Genomic DNA, 18592 nt, shown 5'->3' on the forward strand with positions numbered 1-18592 from the left:
ATTCTATACTCAAATAAAACATCACTATAAAACACAAGATGATCCCTTTATATCATGTTCTGTGGTTTGGTTAACTTCCACTGCATTTCACATCTGATTAGTTGTCCCCCAGACAAACTGAGTCATTAAGCTGATAATTTGATGTCCACAAAAAGGGAAACTTTCCAAACAAAAAAAAATGCTCAGAGCATGGGTGAAGCTGTATCTGATATAACACTTGACTGACCCAGGGCCCCTCATTCAAATCCCCCAGGAGGCCCAGACCTGCAGATCATCAAGTGGTTTTTGCTGTTTTAATTGGAAATTTCGTTGAGGATATGAACCACTGATTAACAATATAAATTTCAATAACGTGAGCTTTGAGGTCACCCAAGTTTATTTCTTGGTCTAAAAGCCTAAACCTTAAGAGGCTCTGCCCATATCAAAGTAGAGTTAAATGACTATTAATGTGGGTTTAGGTTCATGTTATTTTGGTTTGACTCACTTATGAACACACTAAGAAGTGTACAAAGGATTAAGGCTCAATTTGGGGACCCAGCATAGCTCATTTTGCCTTCGGGACATTATAAAGCAATGTTGTTTTTTCTCCTCACACAGGGAGCCTTGTCAAAGTCTTGCAGCAGACATACGTGTGTGTACCTGCTCCTTGCAGCAGATGGCAGTGTGCACCAACACAAGACGGCTCTTACGTTGGCTGTGGAAAGTCAGGAAACTGATTTCTTTTAAGTGGATGGGGCAGATTTGGTGCCATCCTCGTTCAACTGTGCCCTAGTTTCATTGCGTGTTACAGGGTATTACTGAGTCTGTATGTGGATTTAGCGTATTTTTGCTGAGTTACCTGCTCTTACTGAGTGAAGAATCGCCCTCCCCGGCGTAGACGTGGTCAGTTGGCGTGTCCCGACTTGGAGTGACGGCTGTGCAGTCCTATGATTCCTCCTAAACAATTCTGCACTGGCCCCTTTTCTAACTAACTATATCGCTAACTTTAGTTATATCGTGACCTATTTTCCCCTTCGCTGGAAGTTGAAGACGCACGGGGCTCAAGATGTCTGTCGCGGGCTTGAAGAAACAGTTTTATAAAGCCAGCCAGGTTTGCAAAACTTTTTTTTCTGAACGAGTAACTGTCATGTATGGTTAGCCGCTAGCCACAGTTAGCATATTCGGCTAACTAGCGATTTTAGTCTGCTACCGATAACGTTTTGTGCGGTGTCAGAGGCTGGCTAATGTTAGAAACAGTTTGTACCAGAGTGTAAAGCATCATTGTTGCTTTAATTTGTTGCTTGTGTTATTTTAGAGTTAGTTTAGCGCTCACTTTATCAGACTGTTTGAATAAATGCTGGTTTAACTAGCGGTTAACTAACTTTAGCTAATGCTAAGAAACGTTATTATGCTAACGGTTTATAGCTCGTGCACACTTTGTGCTTTTTTTTCTACCAAAGACTGCATCAAGTCAGCTTCAGCAAGTGTTAATCCCGTGGTTAATGTAAACGACTCTGTTGGCCAAAATGAGCCCGCCGAGTGACTCAGAGCTCAAAGCAGCATTAAACAATTCAGGGAAAAGTTGGTCAATATATCATGAGAGCGAGTATCTATGTAGTCAGTGGTTTTCAGATGTTTTCATATTTACTGTCCTATGCCTGGGACTGTGACGACTGATTATTTCAATTTCAGCAGTGCTTCTTTGAAGTGAAAACCTAGTTACCTGTTTCCAGCGGTTTTATTCTGTGCGAGTCTTATGAGAAGCATGCTAAATCCGATTTGACGGGACAAGTGTTCAAAACACAGTATTCTTCATGGAGCTTAAGAATACTTTTTGTCTTTCTATCTATGAACCTCAACATGAGTGTTTTCAATTTGTGCCACCTCAGTCATGGGCGGGGACGGTTAAAAGATTTTTCTGAGCCCTTTTTTTCCCTTCCTACCCCTGCTGATCTAAGCAGGAAAGACATTTGGTTTCTGCCCCAGCTTCCTGTCAGGAACACGCTCGGATCCCTGTGGGTTTGGTTGTGAAGATAAATAACACAGCTGTCATTTTTGGACTGTGGCTGTTCGCCGTTATGTAAACAAATACTCAAGGTGTTCGCAGCACAATAACCAGAGTAGTGTATTAGAAAGGGTAAGAAGTGATGCAGTGGGGAGGTGGGAATAGAGTGTGCCTTCCCTTTATTTCACTGCAATGCAGCTTCTTTTCTTGCCAAAACTCCATGAGAGTAAATAACTCTTGACATAGCTCAGATTTTCTACGCTGAAGGCATGCAGGAAGTTGGCTGTGGAAAAGAAATCTATTCCCTGTAGCTCACACATCCTTATTTTTCTCTTTTAATCATCCATATTGTTTATTTTCCATGCAGTCTTACTCTTTCCTTAAATACTATACCTAAAATGCCACACTCATGTAGCGCAGACATAGTTTAGCAGACAGGGCATTGACTGTTAGTTTTAGAGAATTTTTTTTTAGAAAATCTGAAAATTTCCAACAAATATTGGTTTGTTTCATTTTTTATAGGATATACTAACAGGATAAGTTTGATGTTCAGAGCGATGCTTTCTGGTTTGAGGTGAATACTGGAGCTGATAAGCATAAGTTTAGGTGTGTAATCACACTGCTCAGCCAACACCTTCAGATTTTGATATCATGCAGTTATTATTGTCTCTCTTCTTAACATGAGGGTCATGGTGTTAAAGAAGCATTCAGGCCTGAATTTGTGGGAAGATATTATTTACAAAAATCATGCCAATAAGGGAGAAAAACTCCACTTGTTAAGTATCACATTTGTCAGGTTTGGTACTGGACGACCAGTTAGAGAAAATGTTAAATGTGTTCACAACGCTTCTTGCATGGATTTAATTAGTCAATTCAGCTCTTTGCTTGATGCCTTTAACAATATTGCTACAGAAGTATAGCAAGGTCGTTCATCAATGTTAGCACCTCTTTGACTGTTAACTCTATCAGATGATAAGACAGATATGAATCAGGAGAAAGTAGGTTATGAATTGATACATTAAAAGAAGACTAAAGATTAAGAACAGACTTCTCAATACTTAGTTTTACATGTAGGGGTGATAAACAATCTATGAGTAAAATTCCCTTTGGGTAGATTTTTCTTTTTTTCCTCTAGAATTGGTCATAAATAAGATAAAAATACACAAAACAAGCTTGACAGACCACACATAAATTTTCTGACTGAATGATATTTCTAATGAAACCCACCAAAGCTCTATTGTTATATTGAATATGCCAGAAGGCTTCTGATATATTGCCAAAAGGCCCTGTTGTTCAACCAGATACTGGCGGAAGAGCTTGTTTTATCGCCAACTTTGATCTTGACCTCTGCTGACCTATCTTTCATGTCTGTATGCAAACATGATGAATTATGTCCCATCAGTCTTTGTAGACACTGTTTTACCCAAAGCTGATGGCTTTAACTGAAAATCATCAACTAAAAGTTGACCGTCTGGTTAATATACTCATCAAAGACCAATGACCTGCTGAAAACATGAGTCTGTCTTCTCTTTAAATGGATGTTCTCCAGCTATATTTTCCTTGCTGCTTTAGGACACGAGTGATCAACAAAAAGCTGCTTTTTGCTCTCCACTCTAGCTCCTCATGTGGTGTTTACGCCTGTATGAGTCAACTTACAGGGCCTTAAAAGTTTCCTGTTGTCTAAGACAAAGACAAATAAAATCCAAGTCTTGAGGCTTTGTGATGATGCAGTGGCTTTTAACCAACCACCTGTAGCTTAAATACCCAGTTATTATGATGATAAGAATACCTCGAAGAGACTCATCCCTCAGTGTAGCTCTTTGCATGTTTATACCAAAACTTCCAGATGATTCTTTTGTGGATGTTTACGGGCTCCAACTCTCTGAGCCTGTGTGCATATAAACTGTTGTGTTACACTGACACGAGAGTTTGATGCTATGAGAAGCACGAGGGTGCAGACAAAGATAACATCTCAAAAATATAGTCCAGCAAAGTGCAGCCCTTCCTGAGGCAAACAGTCAGATGCTGATTCAGCTCAGAGTTGAAGCTGTATCTTTACTTGTGACCTGATTCCCTAAAGGCCCCCTGTCATGTGCTTTCCTCATCGAGTGAAGAATCTGCAGTTTATCTTGAAGATCCTACAAATCACTGCAGATAAAGTCTGTGAGCTGCTGCTTTTTGGGACGATTGTGCATAATGTTTCATTACTCAATCTGCACATAAAAATATCAGCGTGAGAAGAATCTGTTCAATACAGTGGATTTTCTTTGATCTGCAAAAAAAATGCATTTACAATTGACTTTAAAGGGGCTGTGAGGAGTTGAAAGGGATCTTGCAAAAGTCTCCTTTCTAGATATATGCCTGATCATAATCCACAATTAAAAATGAGATTATCAGCGCCAATATTACAGGTTACAGGCTATTTCAAATTGCTACTTCTTAAACTTCAGATAAGGTCGGGCAAGACGAAGTTCAGGATAGAGCTGTGTTTTTTCCTGATGAAAATGGTTTCTGTGATTAATTTGGTAGTGATGGTGGACACAAGAGCCTAGCTGTCAGACAGAAAAAGGAAAGCAGAAGACGGGACACAATGCACAAGCTTAAGACTAAGACACAAGCTAAAGGTGAAAACGGGCTGCACTGTTTGTGATAATGTCCATTCCAACCCACATGCAGCAGTTATGCCGCAGTGGTTTGTACAAACTTGAGAGTAGGCCTGGGCGATAAAACGAGAAAGATATATATCGCAAAATAAGTTTTCCTCAGTAGAAATGTGAGACATGGTTGATGGCATTTCGATAGAATTCATTCATGTTTTGACAGACATTTGATTAGCCAATTAGGAGGAGATGCAAATATAACCATTTAGCACTTGCAGAGTGATTACCAAACCTGCAACGATGGCCCGATTGTCACGGTGGAGGGCGCGCACCACATTGGACACAACTCTCACCTCCTGTGCAATAGCCTGTGACCCATCTGTCTGAGTTCTCCAGCTCCATTGCTTCAGACTTCATTTTTCATTTACGGCCACTCTGCTCTCCCAAACTCTCCATGGTGACAGCAGGTAGCCCACGCTAAATCCACATTTAAAAATAGTAGTTTGCACCTGTTATCAATTGCGCACACAGTCTTGGTAGATCAGTTGCAACACAACCACTGATCACAAAAGTAAAGTTATTGTACCTGTGTTATTTATTTAAAGTAGTTGTATAATGTTCTTTAGTACATCTGTCATCTTCAACCTTTGACAAAAAAAATAAATCTTGACAAATCTTGTGATAAGATTTTTTCTCATATCTCCCAGCCCTACTTGGGTCTATCAAAAAAAATAAAGAGCCAGGTTATATTAGCTCTGCCTGGTAGATAACTGGCAGGACATAACCAAGATTTACTAACGTTACACATTACCGATAGGTCTAAGAGCACCGGGCTGCCAGCTGTGCTAAATATAGACTGCAACTAAACTTCTTACAAACCGACAGTGTTTGCTTGCTGTCACGTTAGCCTACAGATACATCAGAGCATTGGACTGACAACAGCGCTACATACAGCCAGCTATTACAACAATCACTTGTTGACACGTTTAAAAATATACTGCTACACAACTGTACTGAAAAATACCTTACCATGATGTATTGCATCTGGTAAAAAGTTGTCTTGAACAAAGAAAATTTGAATCCATCCAATCTCCTTTCAATTCCCAAACAAACAGTATAAGTATAAGTATAAGGACAGTATAAGTGAGACTCTGGGCCAGAAGGTGGCAAGGCAGTACAAATAAGTCAGATCCTCCTCATAGCATCCTTAAGGAGACTTTTATAGTTTTGTTAAAGTCTTGTGTTATTACTCCAATGTCTCAAAAATTCTGTTTATGTGGGACATGTATAAAGAAAATCTGTTCCTCCTTTAGGAACACAGTCCAGTATATTTTGCCAAAGAAAGGGTTAATGTTTTGTTCAGTAAGGTTTTTCATAACAGTTGTGATGTGGTCTTTCTGCCAGCCTTTGTGGCCTCCCGTCCTGATCTGATTGTTTTCTAATATTGTACCTGCTGATAACCAAGTCCCAATCTGATATCTGTGTTTGCCCAGATATTAAAGCTGCACACAGCTTTTTGTCCGTGTGCTTCCCTCTACAGATAAAAACTGAAGAAAACCTAAAGACGTCATCAGCCTCATCCATCTGACTTTGTCCAGCTTTGTAGAAAAACAAGTACAAGTGTTAAAACACAAAAACCAAGAACCTGGTGTGAATGTTGTACAGAGGCTGTGCTGCAAATCTTACAACACTATGTGAGATTAATGATGAAGGCGCACCTGCTACAACCACAACAGAAATCTAGGGCATTTACACAGCTTTCTGAGCTTATTCCTCTGCCATTGTTACATTTTTGCTCTATCTCATACAATACAACATCAATTTACCTTGATCAGCTTTAATCTGCGAGTAGAGGAATCAATCCAGTGTGCAGTCAGGCTCAGCACTGACACACGCCAACTAACAGCAGTCACATCCTGTTTAAATCACATCCCATGCTGTGAACTTGGCTGTACAGCTCTGCTGAGAGGTGTCTGAAATGTAGTGTTGGACCGCAGGACATTCTGTGCATCCAAAAGATGTTAAAAGCTGCATTCTCTACCATGGAGATGGCTTGTTGTCCAAACGATGAGTTCAGCCAGCTTCTCTGTAATTGGTTCGGCTTTTTTCACTCTCTTAAGGATATTTATTCCTCCTTTTGAAGTACAGTTTTTTTGTAGTGCAAAGGGGTTTAGGAAAAGATTTGTATCACTGTATCTTTCAATACTGAGGCACTGTCACAATATTCCTTTAATATGGTGCGTCTCTTATTAGTTATTGCACACACACGGGTAATATGCAGCACAGGCTGGCAACATATGGGGGGTAGCGAAATAGCCTTAATCTTATTTACATGACGGGATGTCATTTCTATAATCCACACTTCAAAATGAGATTATCAGCACCAATATAGGTTATTTCAAAATTCTACTTCTTAGCTTCTTAGTAGCTTCCCAGTTGGGTCAAGCAACACTGGATTGATTTACAGCATGTCCAAGTCTCCATGACAACACCACGCTGGCTGATGAAGTTTAGAAGAGAAGAGAGACATGATCAGGATTCACTAACATTACATGGTACTAGGGCTGCACGATTATCGCAATCGCAATGTCAGCACATGCAATTCAGATTTTTCTCCATGATAACCAAGCAAGTCTGTAGACTCATCATGACACAACTTTTTTTATTAAATCGCAAGCACAATCGCAATCGCAATATTGTCCACCAAATCGCAAATTGCACTTTTTCCCCAAATCGTGCAGCACTACATGGTACCGACACGTCTCACAGCACTGGGCTGTCAGTAGCGCTACATATGGACGGCTACTAAACTACTGTACGTACTAACAGTTTGCTTGTTGTAATGCTAGTCTACGGATACGTTGTAGCACTGGGCTGCTAGTAGCGCAACATTTAGCCGGCTACTTATGCACGATACAAACTCGCATTGTTTGCTTGTTGTCATGTTTCCAACAACAGCGCTACATAACTGTACCGATGAATACCTTACCCCGTTGCCTTGTACCGGGTAAAAAGTTGTCTTGAACAAAGAAAATTTATTCCAAAACAAACACATGCCTGGTTAAGTCACATCTTTACCACAGTGTGCCTGAGACCCCAGGCCACAAGGCGGCAAGGTGCCATTTGACACGGATCCTCCTCACGGCGTCTTTAACTTTCTCTAGTTGCCAATGCTTACTCGGTTTTTACTGTAGAGCATTGTTTAAAGCATTGTTGGCTCTTGCAAACTTCCCTTCCGACCCTCAGTGCAAGACTGATCTGTTACATCCTGCTGTGACACAGGTCATATCACAGCCAAAGATTTGTGAGTAATTTTCATGTGAATCAGAGCCTGAAACAAAAAGACAGACAAGTTGTTTTGGTTCAGTCTCAAAGTTAGTGTGCAACCAGGGCCTGTTGTTGCATGGTGTTTCTGAAACCCCTGCTGCTGGTGCAGTTATCAAAGGTTTTAGTTGGAAGACATGAACCTTCTTCTTTACAGATTTTAAGGTAAAGATTTGAAGTGTCTTGATGTCTTTCCTGCCAGGACCAATCTAATTCAACCCTGCCTGCTTCTGAAAAAGCACAAACACTGCTCACTGTTGAGATTTAACAAACCAAAAATGATGTTCAGAAATAGTTGTACTGTAAATGTACAAGAACTGAGCTAAAACATTTTTCATGTGACCTAAAACATTTTGAAAAATCTTGCTTGGAAAGACATATGCTTTCAATCAAGCCACTCTAAATGACTGAAGTTGTTTCTGGTTGTCTTTATTGGAGTTAAAGTCATTTAGCTCGATCGTCCAACATTTTTTCTCTCCGTTAAGTGAAACCATAAGAGATTGCATAACGCTGTCTGTGCTGTGTTGCTCTTCTGTTATCTGTCACTCTACATTCCTATGCTCCAAGTCACCTTAGGCATTAGGTTAAAGGTAGGACACATCCATTTACTCACAAAAAGGTTTTTCATTGTGTTTTCTACACAGAGCAGGGATGTAAAACCGTCAAGACTCACCAAACAAATCAAGACCTTATGAGCAGCATTAATTAACCCCCCCATCTCTCTTCCTCTCTCTAGATGGTTAGTGAGAAAGTTGGTGGTGCTGAAGGAACCAAGCTTGATGATGACTTCAGAGATCTGGAACGGGTAAGGGAGGCATCTATTTGTGGTCTTAAAAAAACAGCATCTTTTTGCCAAATGTGAAGGCCTTATTGGTGTAACACAGTGCACAATACACAAACCCCCTCTGTGGGTCTTCTGTTGTTAATGTTCACACCTCATTAAAAGCATTACCTCATCCTCTGTTGGCTCACGTCATGCTCAGTCCTTGAGTTTGTGGAATGGTTGGAGATGTGTGTGGAGAAGATCGATAAGTCAATGTTATCAGGCAGCTGAACGTTGACACAGCCTAAATTACAAGGTTTGTTTCATTAAACAAGCAAATTAATCAGACACTGTTTGGAAGGGAGTCATTGTGTTCATGATTAGTGTGAAAAAACTTGTAGCTTTAGATACTTTGTTTCATAGTTATCAAATGTGATCTTAAATTAATGTCTTATTTTAACATACAAGAAACACTGCATGATGCTTTGAAAGAATTTACTTTCTTTGACATATTCTAAATGAAACATTCAGAGTAACATACCAGACCACACCACAAAATTACATAGGTTGGAATAAGATGTAATGATAAACCTAACATATCAAAACTTCCACTTGATTGACTCCCTGGTGAAATGTATCTTTGGGCTCAAACTTGCACATATTTAGCTGCCTCCACAGCAGCATTATTGAATAAAACAACAAAAAGAAACAGCAATCTATACATAACGCATGTTGTAACTCAAAATGCCATTAAAATGATAAGAACACTTATAAATCATAACCCATGTAGTCCCAGTAAAGATTCCAGTTTCTTCTGTGGCTTTGTGAATGTAGTGGTCCCTCTGTACACCTGTGATGTCCATGTGTTTGCTGTGATTTGTAGAAAGTAGATGTGACCAGTAAAGCCGTAGTGGAGGTTATCTCCAAAACATCAGAGTACCTTCAGCCCAACCCAGGTAAGAAAAACACCATTCTGGATGTTTTTATTTACAACAATTGATAATTCCGATTAAACTACTTTCCACTCTCTCTCACAGCATCGCGGGCCAAACTGTCCATGTTGAACACCATGTCCAAGATCCGTGGTCAGGTGAAGAACCCAGGCTACCCTCAGGCTGAGGGGCTGCTGGGGGAATGTATGGGCAAGTATGGACGGGAACTCGGAGAGGACACTAACTTTGGTGAGAAGTGTTTGTGTGTTTTTGGATAGTAAATTCTTGAAGGAAGAATGTTGACGTTTGTTATTACGGGTTTTTTTGGGGTGTGTGGTTTTGTTTCTGTGGTTTTCTGTACTATATTGAAAATACTTGTTGATAAATCAACCCATAGTGGCTTATGAGGCTTTTTTTTTCACTATTTAAGTAATGTTTCTCTATTTGTGTCTGTGTGTGGAGGGTGTTGTTAAATACTTCCTGTTTTTGTCTGTATGTGTGATGTGACTTTTTGGTACCATACGATAAATTTTCCAATGTCAATGGGCTATTAACATATCGTCTCTGTGGTTTAGGTGGAGCATTAGTAGATGTAGGAGAAGCCATGAGAAGACTGGCAGAAGTCAAAGACTCTCTAGATATTGATGTCAAACAGAACTTTATTGATCCATTGCAAGGGCTGTGCGACAAGGACCTTAGAGAGATACAGGTACTCTGACATGCTGATTTCATGTAATGCAAGGTAGTAATGTCTTTACCCTCTCCTCTACTTACATTGGCTTTCTCTACCTTAGCACCACCTGAAAAAGCTGGAAGGCCGCCGCCTGGACTACGATTACAAGAAAAAGCGTCAGGGGAAAATCCCAGATGAGGAGGTTCGGCAGGCTCTGGAGAAGTTTCATGAGTCAAAGGAAGTGGCTGAGACAAGCATGTACAACCTACTGGAGACTGATGTAAGAAACCACTTCAGTAGTCCTCAGTGTGCAGAGTTAGTGAGTGGTTACTGCACCTTATAGGAAAGGTGATCCCTGATGGTATCATGTTAGAGCATTCCTGTGTTGTTGTATTTCTCTGTTGTATTAACCACAGTTACATGCCCCCAACAATGCTGTTTATAAAATAACAGAAAATAATCAGTCATTAGAATGTACTGCACAGTGTATTTGCCAACATTGCAATGCAACATGCAACATTATCTTTTAAAGAACATCCATTAAGCCACAATGTTGTTAAAATAATAACAGCTGACTGTTTTTAAACGTACCCACCTCACATTAGGATGGAACTGTTTATGAAAAAATAATGTTTGGTCTAGCTGACTCGGGTTTTGGAGTGTATATGTTGTGTTTTTTTCTTTGATTTGCTTCTCAGTTTGGAGGGTGTGTGTGTGCATGTGTTTGTAGTTCCATGCGATGCAAGGCTAAGGTGTACAGCTGGACAGTTATGGAGGGAGGCGTGTGTGTTGTGGACATGGCACTGTATCTTCTGCTGTATGGGAGCACTTAAGATTTAGTGTAAGCTTAACTAACGACAATAAGAAGCAGTGGATAAAACTGCACTGTGTTGCCAACTCAGCGACCTTGTCACTGTATTCAGCAACTTTTCAGACCCCTCTTGTGACTTTTTTTCAGAAAAGCAACTAGCGACAAATCTAGCAACTATTCTGGATTTTGGAGACTCTGACATTAAAGCATTTTTTGATCTAATTCTCCTCAATGAGCAGCGGATGCTGCTGTGGGCCCCTCCCCTGTCCAGATCACTCACAGGCTGACAGGTTATCCTTAGAGTAGAGCTGCAGCCAGAGCAGGTGACTGCATGCAAATTAATCACACAAGTGCTCATCTCTTTTGGATCACTTGGGGCCAGCAAATGAAAAACTGCCAAATGGAAAAGTGCTTCAATCTTTCAGGTTTTAGATGACTGTACATTACATAATTGATTAAAAATGTTAATGGTAGTATGGTATTCTGGGGTGTTTAAAAAACTACAATGTACACTGAACCAAACTAAAAACTGTGAGCACAAAACATGATAAGATCTGAACCTTGGATTTTGTGAACCGTTCCATCCCTACCTCACACGGTCAGGCACCCACTTTCAGCCTAGTTGTTATTGTGCACATCTGTTAACATCACCGTGTCCTACTTTCCTACACACACCCGCTGGACAAACAGTCCAATAGATACGCTTTAAAGAGTAATGAAACACACCCATCCAGCACAATAAAACTCTTATAAAAGATAAACAGGTCTTAAAATAAACACGGTGAAACAGTTACACAACATTTAATCACTATGTGGGTTTAGTTTTAAGAATATCTCTCTGTTTAAAACAAAGGCAAGGGGAAACAATGGCGAAAAAGACAGAGCAACTGAGTGTACGAACATATAAAATCACTGTAATTTTAGAGTAATGATCGGTTGAAACAGAGCTGTAAAGGGTTTGATTTTATATTGACGGTTGATGATATGAGTATGAACAGTGCAATGTAGGGGAAGTATGTCTGTTTCATATTTCCTGTAAATTCCTTAGTCAGCTTTTATCTGACGTTGAGGGCTATGACTATACATACACTAACTGTTGGTAAATTTGAACATGAACACCAGAGCCTTTCTAATGTTTTGTCTTTCTTCCTTCATACCAAGGCTTTCTTCATTGCTTTGGATATACATTTATTTACAGTTACATTAACATCTGCACATATTGTCTTGTGTATTTGTGTATTTAGATGCTTTTTATTTGTCTGCTTGTAGATTGAGCAGGTGAGCCAGCTCTCCTCTCTGGTGGAGTCCCAGCTGCAGTACCACAGACAGGCTGTGCAGGTGCTGGAAGAGCTTTCTGATAAACTCAGAGACAGGTGCAGCATCAATTCCCAAACACACACACACACACACACACACAGATAAATTAATGTGGTTTACGTATAGAATGATTACTTTTTAATCATTGTGAAGGTTTAGAAATATAAAACTTCACTGATTTATTTCTACGAAAGGATGAATGAGGCCCAGAATCGACCGAGACGTGAATACACACCTAAACCCAAACCTATCTTTGACTTCGGAGAGGACAGCCATTCAAACGGCGGCTACCCAACCTCTATGGCTATGCCACCATCACGTAACTCAGGTGAGAAACAGCACTGAACATGAGTTCACAGTCCAGTATCTGGTCCACATTTTAATATTCTACCTTTATCTCTGCGGTAAAATAAATTCCAATGCACCGATGGTGTCAAAAATGTTGAAGTATAAAAGGCAAAACAATCCGCAAAGTAGAATCTCTCTGTGTCTTTATTTTGAATTCTCGCTGACAATCACATCATTCTCAGAGTCATTCAAGAGGGCAGCGTAAAATATGTGGAGAAGAGCTGCTCCACTACATATTCCAACAACAACAAAACACCCAGCTGTCTCCACACACACATTAAACAGGCTACGCACAACAAGAAGCAAAGATCCCACTCCAAACTCTCTAAAGTGCCAACATGATTGCTCAAGACCTGCCACTAATCAGTACCACTGAGTAGAAAAAATACAAAACAATTCTTTTTTTCTGGAGTCTTCTTCTGGCTTGTAAATGGTGACAGGCTCTGAATGTTTGACTCTGTTTCACCATGTGAGAGTTGATGTGTGAGTGGGTGAGCGTCAGTGAGCGTGTGTCCTGCCCTGTCATCTGGCTGGCCTTTCTCCATCTGACTTTGTTCCTTTCTCCTTGGACGTCATCATCAGAGCCGTCTTTTTCCTCGGCCAGATTGTCCTTTCGGAAACCAAGATTGTGTGAGTCACAGAGTGTGTGGGCCACTTTTCAAAGTCACATTTTCTGTGTTGTGCAAATGCTGCCGTGTGCTCACACAGCCTCTGGTGTGAAATGTCTCCGGCAGAACGTACAGTCTCTCACAGGTTCCTCACATTATTGGTACTTAATGCTGCATGTACAGTATAACAGCATGTGAGTGTGTGTATTAAAACATTTTGACGTGCAGTTTAATCCCTGAGATGTCTTAACAGCAGATTTAAACACAAAGCATTCAACACACCTTAAACAAATGATCAGTGTCTGCTTTCAGCTGAACTTCTGAATCGATACATGCCTGGGTACTTTCTCTTGTGAAGCCACGATAATTTACATTTTATGATATGGTAGCAGGGAAGTTGGTGTTTGGTTTACCTGCCAACGTCATGTTGCTAAGTACAAGAGACATAACATTTGTTTAGTGGCTCCTGTGTAAACAATTGTGGCCATCAAGATGAGCCATAAAGTATAAAACTGTCATGACTCAGACGCAACATGCTCAGTGAAGCACATACTCAAAAGAAATGGAAACAAGCTTTTTTTAAATGATGGTTGTAAATTTTTCCAAAAAATAATTTAACAGCTTTTATTCTCTGTCATTTTTATACCCTCATCTTGTCAAAATTTCACACCCCTGTTTTTAACAAAGAAGTGTTTACTAACCTATTTTCTGGCACATGCACCCAACAACAGGCAGACATAGTTAGCAATCATCTTGTCTGGCTATAAACAATGACCACTGCAAACTCAAAGTGTTTGTCTCATTTTAAGTAAAACAAATAGTCATATAAGACCTAATATGAGCTGCATTCACCTGACAAGTCCAGAAAATCTCTCATTTCAAGATATTAAAAGAAAAATGTTGCCTGAATTGTAAAGTCAAAGATAATTTACCAGTTGATTATAAAAAAGTACATTTCAAGTTCCATGTAATTAGCATAACATCTTAACACAAAAAACTTAACTAGTAACTTTTTCTTTGCCCACAGGAAAATTTCTTTTACGCTTTGTGAGCAATTTAGGCATCTTTTTTTTGTCTTTTAATATCTCGAAAATGAATCATTTTCCTAAACTTGTGAAGTAAATGGGGCTTATATTAAGTATAATATGGAATTTTTACTGAAAAATAAGAAAAACATGCTTAGATCTCAGTTTCTACACTGAATCAGCTGGCCAAAGTCATGAGTTTGAATCATTGATAACCCTGCTAAGAGCATCATAAAAAAAAAAACTATGATCAAGTTTAACTGTAAAAGTGACAGCTAGTTTCTGCAGCATCTTAATGTTGAAAAAAGTGCTAATCATATTACCAAAACACTTCACAGACTTCACAGTCTGTGCTACTGGTGAAATATTAACTTGTAAGCTAAGAGAAAGCGTCAGCTTGGAATTGTCATTAAGATACTCCAGATGTTATACTGTTTCAAGGAGTGTAAACATTTCTGATTCTGCTCTTGTAAATTGATACAGTAGAGAGTAAAACAGAGAGCATGAGTGACCAAAGCCTTCCTCATCAGCAGCCTGCCCTGCAGTCTGTGGGTAAACTTGATACAATGAGAAAATTGTTTGGGGACAAAAAAGCCCAGTTTGTCTGTGTGAAGCCCCGCTCCCCTCTGCTGATCCTTGTGAGGTCACAGAAAGGGATAAAGGGGGGAACAAGGCAAAGAAAGCAGGATACCATCGAGTTGTGAAGGTACTTTTGGAGCAGTTAAGTTGTAACCCACAGTAAATGTTGAATGAAGGTGTGCAGTGTGACAGCTTGCTTTAGCTACTCATCATGTCTAAAAGCATCCACCACTTTTCTTCTCTTCCTGCACCAAGTTCCTCACTTTTTCTCCTTGTTTGTGTTTGTGTCAGCTCCAGAGCAGCCAAGCTGTAAGGCGCTGTACGACTTTGAGCCAGAGAATGAGGGAGAGCTGGGCTTCCGCGAGGGCGACATCATCACCCTGACCAATCAGATCGATGAGAACTGGTACGAGGGAATGCTTAACGGCCAGTCTGGATTCTTCCCTCTTAACTACGTCGAGGTCCTTGTCCCGTTGCCGCACTAATGCAGAGAGCAAGAGAGCAAAGAGGAGACTAAAGGAGAGGAGGAGAAGAGAGCAAGTAGAATTCATAGAGAGGGAGGAAGTGAAGCCAAGGGATGGTCCACAGAATATTCATTTTCAACTTCAGCTCCAGCATCATTTTCACGGACGAGCACTTGTTGTCAACAGGATTTCTGGTCACATTTCAAAGTCCAGACCAGAACGTTAACCTGTTCCCCCATAGGTAAGAGGGTTTCATGGACACAGACCACCAGAACTCATTATCTGGCAGTCAGAAACATTTTTGAGGGCTAACTATTGATACATTTCTAAGCAATATTTCCTTTAAGCATAAATCACTGATAGAGTGAGACTATTTGTGTTAAATCTGGTGATTTGAGTGGCTGAATGACACTTTTATGTCGGTCTCTTTGTGTGACTGAAGTCTGCCTCAAACTCAGGTTGGTCATGAGCTCAACAGTCAGACTGAAGAGGTCCACCTCCACCTCAGTCAACGTCATTTCAAAACTGAAAATATTTGTTTTTGCCCCTTAAGAACTTGAAGTATCCTTGGTGCCTCCTGCTGGCAGAACTGATAATAACATTTCTAAAATGAAACTGCACAGCTCAAGATGTAGTTGAACTAGTTGTACTGAAAAAGAAAAACACTGCAATCACATTTTTTGTGATAAACATAAGACAAAGTTTGTGTTAGTTCTGTGATGACAGTTTTCAGGTTTGGCCTTTTCCGTGTCCTGTCGATAGCTTAAGAGAACAACAGACCACGTACACTGGTCTCCTTTTATTATTTCAGTATTTGGTTTCTCTCTGTCTCAGCGTACTACAGTAGTTTCATATGTTCTCACTGAGTATGTGAGAAAATGTAATTGCACCTTGGTCCTCTAATGAGATTGTTGTGTGTGTGTGTGACAGACTTACTCCACCTTTACACACAGACCCAAAGTTAAATGCAGACGTTGCACCTTTGTGTCACTTAGGTAGGCGGGTGTTTGTTGTTAAGTGGTTGTCCGTTAGTCTGTTCACTAGAGGAAACAGAGCCAAAAAGTCTTTTTAAAATGCAATAGTGTCGTGAGCGTTGAACTGCTAACTATTCTGTACCACAGCCATATTTTACATCCACGTTTGGGCCTGTTCGTCTGTGCATGTTTTCTTTTACAACACGGTTTTAGGCACCTGTCGACGATGCAGTGCCTGAATAAATAACGCTGCAGGCAGCGAAGCAATCTCTCCATCACTAACTATCCCACTGTGTGTGTTTGTGTCTGCCCTGTAGTCTCTGATAATGTGAAACTCATCCCCGCTTTGAAACTTATGACCTTCTCCTGATTCATAATGCCTTTTCTTTTTGATATAATCTCTTTAGACAAGGCTGGTTCCTTGCTCTGGATTTAACCACAGATAAAGTCTGGTCCAAAATACACTGTACAGAATGAGGGAAAGACCTGGATTGAAAGGGAAAACATCAAGGGAAAAAACATTGGCTTCTTGACTGGAATTGGAGAATTTTTGTTACCAAACATGAATCTTTATCAGACACTTATCACTGCATTTCTCTCACTTTCTGTGTTTGTCAACCACTCTTTGCTGCCAATCTCACCCTCCCTCCTGGATCCAGTCCTTGTCTAATATGTTTACATCTGTGATCTAAAACATTTCAATGCTTGTATCGAGTTCAGGGCAGAGTTAAAGGACTGATTGGATCAAACTGATTTCTAAAAAAAAAAAAGTCCTTGCTACCTTTTTTGGGTAACTTTGAAAAAAAGAAAAAGGTCATGTACTGAAACTAAAACAGCAACCAAAACTTAACCTAGCTACTTAAAAAAGTAAAGAATTTCTTCCCTATGTTTGGTTTTATTTTTAGCCGTTGGCACTTTTCCTGTGTAAAGATGAAATGCATGTGTGCAAATTTCTGCACATCCTGACACTACAGGCAGTTTCTTGCACACGAGTTGTTGGACTATTGTGAGGTGGAAACTGATTTATGTTGGTTTTAATCCATGTTTGAAAAAAATCCCACTGATTTCTTCTTCTTTTAAAGGGCTATGTAATTGTTTAATCAGTCTTAAATGCTCTTTTGAACAGCATTAAATCATTCTGGCTCTTTATTTTATTATTTTTATATACAAGACCTTTAAAACATTTAAATTAATCTTTGCATGTAGTCCTCTATTACACCACATAAATGTATGTCTTAGATTTAAGTTGCCTTTTTACTTTTTGGTATGAGAACAGAAATTAACCGCAACAGTTTTTCTTTTATTATCAAAGTATTTGTATGTGCTTCTTTGTTGTCCCCCTCCCCCTTCTTACAATAAATAATAAAGAAAAAAGTGGTGTTACATTTTGTCAGCACTTGACTTAGAGCATTTATTGAACATTTAACTTAATGTTGTTTTGAAATGTTTCAGTGATTTTATTTTTAGATCAGAAGTGAACACTTTTCTCAGTTTACCCCTGCAACTTCTTCATGGTCTGCAGTCAGCTGTTGTAACTTGCATGTTATAACACCTTGTCTTAATGTTTTTTTGTTAAAAAATTACAATCGTTTTATTTTAGAGGCATAGTCAAATATTTCATCTGGGATGATTGTACATGAAAATATAGGAATAGAAACTTGTTGCGTTTGTTGGTTTGCATTGTTTGTTCTCAGACTTTTCAGCAGGGGCGTCTCCAGACTTTTTATGAACTAACAAAGTGACAACCGCTGGTCTCGAGATATAAAGCCAGAGTGCTAAAAACTCAAGTCTGCTTTTGGCTGGCTGCAAAGCCCACCTTCACAGCAGAAATAAACAGGTTTAAGAAAAACTCATTTTTATCCACACACACTGTCAGGGGAGGACTTTATAACTCATAAGCTTTGAAACATTGAGGCTTTGAGTTTTATCAGAGGTATAACTGACTTGACCAACAGATAGGCACGTTGTAGCAGTTAACGGGGTGGCTAACCTCACCCGTTTTTCTTTGCCTATCAATGGGTGACATAAGGCCTCAAAAATGAAGATGCAAGTCCAGAGAAACGATTAAAGAACCATCAAAATAAAGTGTAACATACTAGATTAAAACACAGATGTAATCTTAGTGACCTCACACACTACTTTCTGATACTTAGTTTTGAAAACCAACAATGCAGGCCGTCATATTGGAAA

The 18592-nt window shown here is 39.7% G+C and overlaps 1 protein-coding gene across 1 annotated transcript; it reads left to right on the forward strand.

Annotated features, from left to right (window-relative positions):
* Window positions 1–684: 684 nt before the first annotated feature.
* On the forward strand, window positions 685–16800 carry sh3gl1b (SH3-domain GRB2-like 1b). The gene is made up of 9 exons (XM_074668628.1): window positions 685–1090; window positions 8645–8713; window positions 9555–9627; window positions 9709–9852; window positions 10179–10312; window positions 10398–10556; window positions 12357–12460; window positions 12599–12732; window positions 15256–16800. The coding sequence occupies exons 1-9, from the start codon at window positions 1046–1048 to the stop codon at window positions 15447–15449; spliced, it is 1056 nt and encodes a 351-aa protein (XP_074524729.1). The 5' UTR covers window positions 685–1045; the 3' UTR covers window positions 15450–16800.
* The last annotated feature ends 1792 nt before the right edge of the window (window positions 16801–18592 follow it).

This window comes from Halichoeres trimaculatus, unplaced genomic scaffold (genome assembly GCF_033239565.1).
Source record: "Halichoeres trimaculatus isolate MK-OKI-2021-1 unplaced genomic scaffold, fHalTri1.1 fHalTri1_scaffold_4, whole genome shotgun sequence".
Lineage (NCBI taxonomy): Eukaryota > Metazoa > Chordata > Actinopteri > Labriformes > Labridae > Halichoeres > Halichoeres trimaculatus.

Excerpts from the sequence above, each read along its gene's own strand:
- sh3gl1b (XM_074668628.1), top strand. The coding sequence starts at position 1,046 with ATGTCTGTCGCGGGCTTGAAGAAACAGTTTTATAAAGCCAGCCAG. Across the intron at positions 1,091-8,644 it reads AGTTTTATAAAGCCAGCCAG|ATGGTTAGTGAGAAAGTTGG; the intron begins GTTTGCAAAACT and ends TCCTCTCTCTAG. Across the intron at positions 10,557-12,356 it reads ACAACCTACTGGAGACTGAT|ATTGAGCAGGTGAGCCAGCT; the intron begins GTAAGAAACCAC and ends GTCTGCTTGTAG.